This window comes from Anas platyrhynchos, chromosome 3 (assembly GCF_047663525.1).
Source record: "Anas platyrhynchos isolate ZD024472 breed Pekin duck chromosome 3, IASCAAS_PekinDuck_T2T, whole genome shotgun sequence".
Lineage (NCBI taxonomy): Eukaryota > Metazoa > Chordata > Aves > Anseriformes > Anatidae > Anas > Anas platyrhynchos.
The window spans coordinates 54,061,108-54,073,602 of record NC_092589.1 but is presented as its reverse complement, the minus strand read 5'-3'; the positions used below and the strand labels follow the sequence as shown (position 1 = coordinate 54,073,602).

At 38.9% G+C, this 12,495-nt stretch overlaps 1 protein-coding gene across 12 annotated transcripts in view; it reads right to left on the bottom strand.

Moving 5' to 3' along the window:
- The window catches only part of CCDC170 (coiled-coil domain containing 170), a 45,730-nt gene extending 38,639 nt beyond the window's left edge, over window positions 1-7,091 (bottom strand). Inside the window, exons 1-4 of one of the 12 annotated variants that reach the window (XM_013099936.5) lie at window positions 6,469-6,960; window positions 5,177-5,253; window positions 3,735-3,762; window positions 2,834-2,854 (exon numbers count right to left, since the gene is read on the bottom strand). In XM_013099936.5, coding sequence (XP_012955390.5) covers window positions 2,834-2,854; window positions 3,735-3,762; window positions 5,177-5,253; window positions 6,469-6,642 — 300 coding nt within the window. In that variant the 5' untranslated portion in view covers window positions 6,643-6,960. Of the gene's footprint in view, window positions 1-2,833; window positions 2,855-3,734; window positions 3,763-5,176; window positions 5,254-6,067; window positions 6,961-6,980 lie in introns of those variants that run through there. The other 11 variants (XM_038177585.2, XM_038177586.2, XM_072035911.1 and 8 more) reach the window with 11 other exon arrangements.
- Between the last annotated feature and the right edge of the window lie 5,404 nt (window positions 7,092-12,495).

Here is a 12,495-nt window from a genome sequence, read left to right as displayed (position 1 = left end):
TTCATAGTGTAGCCACACACATTGAAAGGCGGGTGCAGCTAGCATAAACTAGACAGATCTGATTCATCAGTTGTCTCTGGATCCTATTAACATAGGTTTTATATATTTTTATAGTTTGGTCAGTGCGTGGTGGCACATATTTATGCATTTACACACATAAAATGCCCTATTTTTTTATTTGATTGCCAGTCTATTAAAAAAAAAAAAAAAAAAAAAAAAAAAAAAAAAAAGGTTGTAAGGACTAGGAAACTAGCAAACTGGAACAATTCACATTCAATCAATTAAAAAAGAAATTAAATGGTGACTCTGTTCAGCAGACTGTATAACTGGATGTGTAACCCTTACTAACACAACTGGGAGCAGAAATAGTTTTTTGCCTTCTCTCACCTTTTGGACATACCTAGGCTTTTAGAGTTAAAAAGAGAAACCCACATCAAAAGTGAGCAGCATACACCATTAGCTCTTTGCGTGAACTGTTTTCTCACATATTTATCTCGTTCCCATTCTTGTACATTCATCTGTCTCCACGAGTGGATGACAAAGTGAATCACAAGCCATCTTTAAGGCTGACTGAGCCAAAGGTCCCAGAAAGAGAACACTTAGCTTTCTGTTCCTTTCCCTGCCTTTTTTTTTTTTCTTTTTTGTGTGTGTGGTTTTTTTTGTTTTGTTTTTTACCTTGTTTTACCTCATTCCCCTGAAATGAGGGGAATGAAGGAGGAGCAAAAACCTACCCAGCAACCTTGGAAGAGCTGAGTTTCCTGATGATCACAGTTGCACAACCTATATGATCAAAAGGAAATAAGCAGGTGGAGAACAAGTAGCTCCCACGTGTCTTTTAACTGACCAAAATCCATTCTCTGAAACAACATTTTCAGAAAATGCCAGAAGCACACATTCTGCTGACATAAACTTACAAGCTTCCTATGGAGTTTGCAACTATGTTCATGACCGACTGCTACAAGATACACAAAAAGAGAAGGCCAGATGGTTACTATAAGCAGCAACTGGAACTATCTGAGTAATAGAGTATGTATATAGCTGAAAACTACACACACTAAAACTGAAAGCATAAAAACTTGCATTTAGAGCTTACAGCTTATTAAAACATAACAGAACCCCCTGTCCACTCAACACTGCACTTTCAACACAGCTTTCTCAATAAGATAAACACATGTAAATGAAATATCCTCCTAATTAAAAAAAAAAAAATCATGTTTGCTTTCCTTCAGTCCTCAAGTGCCACAGCAGTCTTAAATGAGAGCTTACACACCACAGCTAGTAAAAGCTACTTCAACTTCAGAGCCTCCTATGGGGTTGCAGGGCTGAACCTAAGAACTCCCTGTCAGCGGCTTCCTCTTTTTGAGCACAAAGGGTGTGTCTCAGATGCCTTTCCTTTGGCTACATGTTGCATGGAGACAGTCATCTGATGGTTTGATAAGAAAGTTCCAAGTTCTTTAAGGTTTCCTTAAGCCAGAAACCACGATGTTAAAGGAGCATCCAGAGTTTACAGGAGGTTAATAGAGACTCTTGCACATATTATTTTGTAGTTAAAGTGTGACATGTAGCCCTTCTACTTCATTCTACATTGGCACTGGTTTCCAGGCTGAGATAAATTAGAAGTTCAGCTCCTGTCCAGTCTAAATAGGAAAAAAAAAAAAAAAAAAAAAAAAAAAAAGAACATTTTTCTAAACAGGTGAATATGTAGTAAAATAACCCTCTATCAAGAAACACATACAGAAATCCCTGAGGAATAAGGCAAAACTACTAGTTTGGACTGTGGCAGAAGGTAAATTACTTTGGATTAGTTTTTATAATATCGTCAACTCTTTAATCTTTCTTCATTTCCCTAGTAGAGACTGGATTACATCCATCAAGCTTAATCACATTCATCTTCTCAAAGACACTCAGCAGTGCTCCTTCACAGAGGAGTTGCCACTCTCATCAAGCCAGACTGATACACACAGCACAGCTCACGGTCATGTACAGCAGAGCACAGCCTCGGAGATAAAAGGGCTGCCAATTTTCTCAATGCTTTATCATCATTCTGAGGGAGTAAGGCAAGGCATGGGCCATCGTTTTGCTACTTTGTCTTCTTTTTGCTTTATTCCACTTGTTTCATAGTGTACAACCACATGGAATTCTTTGAGGTAGAGAGCTTTGTTTCATCCTGTGGTACAGCATGGCTCCAAAACTAAAGCCACTGCTAGCAAATAGTAACACTGTTTACATTATTTGTATGCTATTATATTTATATTACTGTATTGGTGTACATTTTCTTTTTCTTCCATAAACAAAGACAACTGCTTCTGACTCTACAGAAAGAGGGAATACGTCTCAAAACTGATGAAATAATAAAATTACAGATCACAGCTGAAGAAGGACCTTGTTCCTCAGCAATAATCAATGTAAGAAAGCCCTTTACAGATGGAATTGATAAAACCCACATCTGTTTTACAAAGGTAGATTTTAAAATAGAGAGTATTTTAGAGAGGTAAAGATATACATTCAGAATGATTTAAAAGAGGTTTAAAATAAGCCAGGTGCTAAAGTCAATAGGAATTACCGTTCACACATTTATGGTTTTAATGAGATTTATAGAAGCAGTTCTCATGTGCCTTAGCAAATACGAAATCACTGTGACACCACACTAGGAAAGCTGCTATAATTATCACATTCGGGGGAGAAGGGGAGGGAGCGTACATGTCTTACTATTTAAGTAAATAACTTTCCACGTTTTGCCAGCAGCTATTCACAAGTCTGGTCATTAGTCATTCATATAGCAACTCCATTAACTGGGCATGACTCTACTACAGGGGTAAGATTTACAACGTACCTGTGGGGATTTCATCACTCCCTGGAAAAAATCAGATTTGTAATGTCTTATGAGTACTACATAGTTTATACTGATTACAGCTAAGTGAATAAAATGAATAATGTGCTAAAAGAATAAGAGGCAGTACACAGGAGAAACCTTCATATATTACAATTCAATGAGCAGTCTGGGGTTTAAATGTTTCACCCATTCACATTATGAAATTTGTATCCCTTCCCATTTAGCAGCTATTTACCACCAAATAAGCTTTCATTTCACTTCCAATGCCAAACAGAAGATAAATCTATATTTACAATATATTAGAGAGTAATATTTACTTAAACCTTTGGCTGCGTTAGCAATAGACATTATTTAGGGGATGAATAACATAAGGACATCATTGTTATTACATGTTGTGGTTTTTTTTGTTTGTTTGTTTGTTTTTTCATTTTTTACCAGATAACCATTTCCACCATTTTGGAATCTGGCCTGTAATTGGCAAACTTCACTTAATACAGAATTGACAGAACATTAACAATATTCACTAGATTTATACCTTCCCATACACTTCAAAATCCATCAGCTGTTCAAGTCAGTCACTCCCATTCTGCTTTTATCAGCTTTTCCTTTATTAACAATGTCCTTTCCTGCCACGCTTCTAATTTCGACCCTGGCAAACACTGCTACCTCTGCTCCCCCCTCTTTCCCAAAAATATATATATTTTTAAATATCTACAAAAATAGAAAGCCCTCAAAAAGTAATCACTAACCACTACACTGAGTGATCTGCAAGTACAGTCTTTCCTTGCCTCTTGGCCATAGCAGATGGACACTACTCAGGGCAGGGATTTCATCTTCCTGTTTCCCAAGCACTTAGGCACATTTGGATTGGCAGACCAAAAATAAATAATGACTCACAAACCTTTGTTGGTTCCATTTTTCCTTTGATTCTAAATGGAAAAAAAAAAAAAAAAAAAAAAAAAAAAAAAAAAAAAGGTTGAAAACAGTTGATAATACTTTGTATTCTGAAAACAAAAAAAAAAAAATCTGAAGCTATTTTTCTTCCTAATGCAACTTTATGCTTGCTTACGGGTATATATATGCACAAAAATTGTTCTAATTTCTGAAAATTCAATACATTTTCCCAACACAGCAGCACAGATGATTATTATTTGTTGCAACTAGAATGAAGATGACATCCAATATAAAATACTGAGATGAACATGCAATTGAAAAAATTCAATACAAAATTCAGAATCACAAGGAAATTTTAGTCCCAGGACAATGGAGAACAATAGGAATTCATTCGGCATGTGCTCAACAACCAGAAAAGGGAGCTTAAGCACCATGTTTTGATTGTGACTATTCTAACTACAGTTAGAAATGTAATATTAAAAGTCTGTTGTCATCCAGAACCAGATTATCTTAATGTTCTGACAAAACAATCAAAATATGTTCTAACAAGGCCACTTTTAAAACTTTCTTGTATAAATTGATTTTAAAGGAAGAAATCTACCTCAGCATTCAGGGGATCATCGAACTTTTATTGTATTTTGCAAAAGAACCTATACTAACAACAACAACAAAAAAAAAAGTTTTAGAATATATATGTTTCATAAAACCTGCACAATAAAAAGCTAAATGTCTACAAGTTTCATGAAAATCAGGCAGTTGCCAGTTTTCAGAGTCATCAGTGAATGAAGGGAAAGCAGATAACACTTGGCCAGTGCAGAATTAACTTGGCAACAGCAGCCAGCCAGCCAGCATGCACATAGCTTCAGAATAGCCACAGCAGCTAAACACACCCATGAGTGCAAGAAAGGTGAGGCACTATTACACAAGTCAGATTTTGTTAAATCACATGAAAACAGACCACAACGAACCAGTCTCTTAAAGGAAAAAAAAAAGTTCATAAATTAACCAGCTTGTATGTATATTTTGGGTAAGCCTACCTTCTTTATCACTAATACTTTGGACAATTTGCCTGCCATCAGAGATCTCAAAATATTTGCATTATTACTGCTTTATGAACATCAACCTTAAAAGTTGCATGTAATATTAAAGATGTTGGGTTGGGTAGTGGGGGAGTTATATGCCTGTGGAGGGTTTTTTATGCCTTAGCGTAGATCTAGAAACACGCAAAAATAAGTAAAACATTCTCAAAAGCCCAAATAATTAGCAAAGAGATTTTCTAAATTCCTTTCAGGAGGGTATTGCTTAGCCCTACCCCCCTCCCTTTGCAGTAATCATTAAAAAGATATTACCAAAAGATAAAAATCACTGTCTGGTGTTGTTTATCTACTGAAGAGGCTTGAGTAATGGGCCCAGATGAAAGTTGCACAACAATCAAAATTTTAATCTTACCCTCTACTACTACAAGCAGAAGTTAAAGCAGCAACATTTTTCATTTTCCTCTCTGTTAGGAAGAGGTGACTTTGCATCTAAATGTAAACAATAAATTTAGTATGACAAAGGACAGCAGTCTTCTCAAGGCAGAAACAAAAGGATCAGTTACTGTAAATATTATTTGATATGTTGCTCTTTTTTCCACTTCACCCTTTGGCAGCAGGGCTAAATTAAGGAATTTAAATCTCCCAAGACACTTTGTATCATTGATTTTCCAAAATGAATAATGAGGAAGAGCTGATGTGTTTAGTGCCAAAATAATAAAAATGGTAATTGCCAAGACAAGAATTAGGAGTAAAATACAACAAAATTAAGTGCTTAGGCAGGGATTTTTGCAGCTCACTTGTTCTATGGGCTTTACTTCATCATTCTTGAATAGTGTTATATGACTTTTGTAAGAGATTTGTTTAAAAGAAAGATTTGAAAACAGACCACCAAGGAATGCCAACACTCCTGCACTTTTCCTACAACACCTATTGTGTTTTACCTATGTGCAATACAAGCCAGATATTTGTGATATATTTGAATGTGTAGGCATAAACACAGTTAGGACCAACTCGTGCTCTGGATCGATTTGCCTTTTGTAGCCCACAATTTATAAACACAATTTTCTTGATGTGCTCCTGAGCCTCCGCAGAACTGCTCACAGCCTGCTGACTCCAGGTCAGTGGGACACGGGACAGAGCTGCTGTCAGTTCCCTAACTAAGCTGTGCTAATGAAAACTCTGCAGCCAGGTTAAAACAAGCATGGTTAATATAACAGCAATCAATCCTGCAACACAAAAAACCTCTGTATTTTTTGTTATATAGTGTAATTACACAACTGGCATTCAACTATAAGGGGCATACCAAGCTGTTCGCACACTAACAAATAGTTTTCCCTTCAGAAAAAGAAACTGTTACAAATTTTCTGCTCCATCTTCAGCAGAAACGAGCTGGGTTCTTCCGAGCAATCTCCTTGGGTGTCTCCTCTAAATTCACATCAAAGCCAGCGAACCGGTTTCAAAGCAGTAAGAAAGGCGAGGAAGAAATTCTTAGATAACCGTAAATTCCTGCTAGATGACAGACCCTCCCTTCTGCAACATTAACAAGGAGAGATTTCGTCCTTGAGTTCGCAAAGATAAGCTCTAACGACCGGCTCAAGTTTGCCGAGGTGGGATTGAAGCACACACACACCACCAGGCAAAGTCCTGCAGCTGCAGAAATTGTTAAAATAAAGGTATTAACAAATTTTAAATCGAAAAGATAACCGGTGAGAGCGGGTTCCAGCCAGCCGCCCTCCACAGAAACAGCCAACAGAAAACTCCTGGAGACCGGGAAAGCTTTTTCCCAAATCTGCTCGGAGCTGATGGCGGCCGCCGCGCTGGCTCCGTCCCCAAGGCAACGCGGGCGGGCCCGGCTCGCTGGGTATGGAGGCCGCGCATACCATGGGGCCAGTCTCGTGTAAATGCTGCCTCGCCCCTCTGCTGGGGCTAGTTGCCACTCGCCATGGGGCAGTAGTGAAAACACACCCGGTCAGCAGCACAAACGTGAGATCTGAAGATTGAGTTAACGGGAGCGGTGCAGGCGCGTTGACCTTACAGCCACAACCTCTTTTTTTTCCCTGTAAACAGGACAGCAGCACGCTGCACCACAAAGCCACCTCCACTGAATCACAGAACCGTTTATGTTGGGAAAGACCTTCAAGATCATCAAGCCCAACCATCCATCTGACCTACTGAGTCCCACCACAAAACTATGCCCCTAAGCACTGCATCCACACCTCTCTTAAACACCATCAGGGATGGTAACTCCCTTGGCAACCTGCTCCAATGCGTAACCACCCTTCTTGTGAAGATATTCTTCCCGATACCCACTCTAAACCTCCCGTTTCACAACTGTACTCTATTTCCTCACATGCTATCACCTGCCACCTGAGAAAAAAAAGATCAGCACCCGCCTCACTACAAGTTTCTTTCAGGCAGTTGCAGAGAGCAATGAGGTCTCCCCTGAGCCTCCTCTTCCCCAGCCCAAACTCCCCCAGCTCCCTCAGCCGCTCCTCACAGAACTTGTGCTCCAGGCCCTTCACCAGCTTCATAGCCCTGCTCTGGACACGCTCCAGGGCCTCGATGTCCTTGTAGTGAGGAGCCCAAAGCTGAACACAGTGCTCAAGGTGCAGCCTCACCAGAGGTGCATACAAGGGGACGATCACCTCCCTGGTCCTGCTGGCTACACTATTCCTGATACAAGCCAGGCTGCTGTTGGCCTTCTTGGCACATGGTCAGAAGGCTGTTGACCAGCACCCCCAGGTCCTTTTCTGCCAGACTAGAGGGCCAAGCCTCATGCCCAGAACTGCAGCAACAGTGATTGGGAGGTGGAGAACACAAGATGTCCACTGATTTGGGAAGTGCCTGGAAGTGACCCATCTTTTTGAAGGGATGTTCACAGAAGCTTTTTTCCACTTCAAATACTCTGAACAAGAGCACTTCACAGATCTGAGAAAATTACCTTTTTTTCTCAAGAAATCAAGGTGGAGGCCCACGGAGCAAATGACACCATGCTCTTGCTCAGGCAGTTTCCTCCTCTTCTTCTTCAAGAGACTGGGAAATGAGCAGTCCACACAGCACAGGGAGAACAGACTGCCTTCATTAGAGCAAAAATAACTCCAGCAGACAGGGGAGGCCTCCTCCTCACCTCCCTTCCAAATAAAGTAGATAAACATGGGAACAGAGGAACTGCAGCTAGCATTAAGAAAAGGGAAGGAAAAGAGGAAGGTAAAAAAGGAAGGAAAAGAAACCTTCGGATATGCAGGCATATTGGTGCTGTATATCATTTACTTTGGAGCTGCTTAATCAGGCCTGTCACACACACCTGCAAGGAACAGTGCCATTGTATGTGATTTCTGTACTCAAATCAGAAAGTATGACAGCTTTTCTTCTGTTTCTATGAATACTGATGTATTTGTGTTTCCCAGAGAATAAAATTGAAAAGCTAAGGCTAGTACTGTTTTATTATTATGTATTAAGAATACATCTCTGAGTGATCAATTCATTATTTAGAGACTGCCACACTCAGGCTGCAAGCTCAATATATAAAAAAAAAAATGTGCTAAGGACTGTTTGCTGTTATCTAAATGTGCATGTCCACACTACCTTTTTTTCTCCTCCCCTCTGTGCACCTGATGCTATTTCAGTTTCTGCCAGTAACAGAGAATCTCCCCCCCTCCTCCATGCCCAGGAGTGCCGGTGTAGATACCATATTTTAAAATGCGACATCGCTTGAAGCCCAGAGCTAGGTGATGCCATCCCTCAGATGGAACCTGACATGTGGAGCAATGTGCGCTAAACTGATTAAAGGAGGAAAAAAAAAGATTAACTGGGACAAAGTAAAGCTGGGAATAGAGCAGGGGAAACAGAGCTGAGAGTGGCATGAGCCATGCTGTGGCTCTGTCTGGGCAGCACAGAGTGGAGGGAGCCTTAAGTCTCCACCTCAGCCTGGGAAAAGCCACAGTGACCATCAGTGGCCAAGATGACAACTGCTCCCTCTGATGTGTTTCACTTCCTCCTTACTGTCTCCGAAACAGAGAGCAGCTTTTACTAACAGGATGCATGGAAGGGCTCTGCACAGGATCGGGTACGCGCTGCAGCCAGCACGAGGGAACAGCAGGACCTCACTGGGGTCAGCGACTGCTGGGAAGCACAGGCGGCCGTGGGTCAGTCTCGCCCCGTGCTCCAGCAGTGCAGGACTCACTGTACTGGCTCAAAGGTGCTACAGCCACATGGTGCAAAGTGCTGAGCCCACAGGAACTCATTCTGCACTTCAAAATATTCAATGTATTTGACAGGTTAAATTTGTACTGATCGTCTTGCATGAACACCAGCATATATCTGGTATAAGTTTTAACATCTTTCCCGAAATCAAAAATCTCTAGTTCTGCATCTTGACAGCAGCCCAAACTGTCCCACTACCAGAGCAGTGTGCAGATGCATGATTAAATGACTGTGAAACCTTGTCCTAACGCTAAGTACATGCTTGAGTGCATTTCCTCATCACTAATCCTGCAGTGCCACAGCTGGTTCAAGAGCCAAACTTCAGCTACTTCTATACCCTTTGTGATACTGAGAGAATGTTTATAAAACTGTGCCTTAGAGTAGTGCTACAAAATTATTCACCTTTAAAAAAAACAAATGCTGAACTGTAGCAAGAGTAACAAGAGGGGCAAGAAAAAGAGGATGAAGAAAAGCAGAAATTTCATTTAACACTGGAAAAGAATGTGGTAGTTTGAGGGAGTACAGTACTTCAAGACATTCAACCATGAAACATATCTTAGTACAGCATGATAACACTAAAAATGTTTTAGGCTTGTTTGCTAAATACTACAGGTAGAGCTCTCAAAAGGATTCAAGTGTTTCTTTTTCTTTAACGGTGAGGACATAAAAACTTAGGAAAGATTAATTCTGAATTTTTAGTTAAAAATAATTTCAAGGAATCTTTTACGTGAATGGAATTCTTAATGTTGTGTTACAGAAATTACAGGGAGAGCCTCAGCCTGAGAAAATAACCATACAGAATCTCTTGAACTCATGTACCTACTAAAGTTGCTCTACACTCTAAATAGAAAGTTTTGTTGATTTAGTAATTCTATTCGCAGATCATCTTTTAAAAATACATCATAATAACTGATTAAAAGATTGAATCAAAATATTTTAGTTTTGAAAGATGCATTTTTGATTAATACCGTATAGAAATAAGTGGTTTTGACCTCAAACCACTGACATCAATACCACATTGAGAAGGTAACATGACTTGAATACATATACACATTTCAGACACTCATGTAAAGGCAACTATAGCTGAAGTAGAGGAGACTATTATGCTAGCAACGTTAAAAAGGAAAGTGAAATGTTATTTCCCCAAAAGAGACTCAGGGTAAATTTAGTCTCTAGGACCTAATGGTCTTCAAATTCAGCTAGAATAACTGAAACAGTCACATTTTTACAAATATTGGGCACATAAGTCATGGGCATGACATGCCAAGGTTCATGCTTGCCTTCCCAAAGGTATCAGCTCCAGAAGCGCAGTGTGCCCCAACACCAAGCTGCACTGTCCCCCTCACCTCACACACACCCCCAAGATCACCAGATCACCAGTATCACATCCTGTGGCACAGTTTTCTTGGAATGCCTTACCTTCAATTTACCTACTTCAAAAAATAATCAAGAATTGAAGACAGGACTTACTTCCATTTCTCTTTCGTCAGTTGACGCAGAAATCACAGCTAGTGGCAGACAATATGATGTAGAGAGCAAATACTTGAAAGTATGACTCTTATTAAAGGAAGATACTGCCTCTCTGGAGGCAATTTCATAATACATTTACAGACATGAAGGTGAAAAAGGTATTAATACAACTATAAAGAAAAATTAGACTCATGGGAAAAGGAGACAATAACACAAACTAAGAGGATTATGGGCATATGTCTGTGTGTGTCAGTTGTGTCTGATACCAGTTACTATCGGAAATCTGACAGACTTGAAGATTAACTAACCTGATAAAGACTAGTTGTTCCTCTGCCTAAACAAAATGGCAGTGCTTTTTTTTTTTTTTTTTTTTTTTTTTTGTGAAATACTGAGTTTAACTGTCCTCAGCCCACGTGAACCTGCACAACTCAGCTAAACCCATGGAGACATTATGTGGGATCATTAAACCCCCTAACATGCACCTTGATATATCTTACTTTAGTCTGCTCAGTTCCAAATCTTTGACGCCGTAAAAGACTTGGAAGAAATAGGTAGGATCCCAAGAATGATCAAAAAAAATCCTACAAGCATGGAAATGTCTTTTTTTTTTTTTTTTTTTTTTTTTTTTTTGAAAATTCACATTTCAAAAATTAAAAAAAAATGAAATTCACATTTCAAACATAAGCTTGAAAGATTATGATCATTTAGTTTACTGAAAAGTGATAAAAGCAGCATACAAACACTGAATGTTTATTCATTTTATATGATCATAATGACATCTTTCCCAATGGAAGTGAAAGAGGAAAAAAAAAATAATACCCCAAACCAAAAAAAAAGAATTATAGAATGATTAAGGTTGGAAGAGACCTTAAGATCACCTGGTCCAACCATCACCTTACCACCAATGCCATCCACTAAACCGTGTCCCTAAGCACCAGGTCCAATCTTTCCTTCACCCTCAGGATGTCCAATCACCCTCCAAGGATGGTGACTCCACTGCTTCCCTGGGTAACCCATTCCAAAGCCTGACACATAAATAAACCCCCTCCTCACAGTTTATCTTTGGAATTCACAACTATGAAGCTGAGCCAGAAACTGGATTAATTTGTCTACACGTATTTATGACATAAGTGTACTCCATTTATTTTCACAACCAAGAAATATAAATTGCCCATGGTGTAGGAAGAACTTCTATACTCTGTTTGCTACCATATTGTAAAGAAATAAAAGAAACATTTTAAACAACAGATTTTCACAGTTTTATTTTTAAACTCCTTAAGTAAGTCAGAGGTGATTTTCAACTTATATTTTTGCCTTAAATGAAAATAATTCTATACTTTTTCTCTGTATTTTAGATAAACAAAAAGCCCCTAAGCAAACAAAACATTTCATGAAAACTAGCAATTCTGTATAAAATTCCACTTTGGAATTATTATTTTATATACAGTTTAACTTTTTAGAATGAAAACATTTAATAGTGGTACACTCTGGGCAACAGAGTGAACATTTTCCTATGCTGACAGAGTACTAGAGATAAATATGCTTCACATCAAAGAACAAATTAAGTAGTTCAACCATGAATGCAAATACACTATGAACTTTAAAGCAACTATTTCAACAGCAACAGTTAAGTTTTATGGAACATTAGTAGTGCATGTAAAACAAAGTGGTTTAGAAATATTTTAGTTACACCGAGCCAAACACTTAAGTATTTCCATTTTTGCTGAGAACATATGGAGCACCTATTGGTTTGGGAAATGATCCTCATAACAACTACACCAGCTGCACTAGGCTTAGTAAGTAGCTGTCACGTGTATTTCGACAGATTCTCAATGCTTTTTAGGGTTTTGAAATTAACAAGAATATCGGTAATTGTAACAAGGTAAAAAGTTTGAGACATGGCAGTATTAGGGAAAAAAATGTTGGTACTCTTGCATCTATTTCTTTCAAAACTTCACAGAATAAATAAGCTTTATTGGCATTTAAATAAAATCCACTTCAGAGGAAAAACAACAGGAACTTTGACCTGAATTACTTTAACTTGGCTTTTCCACCCAT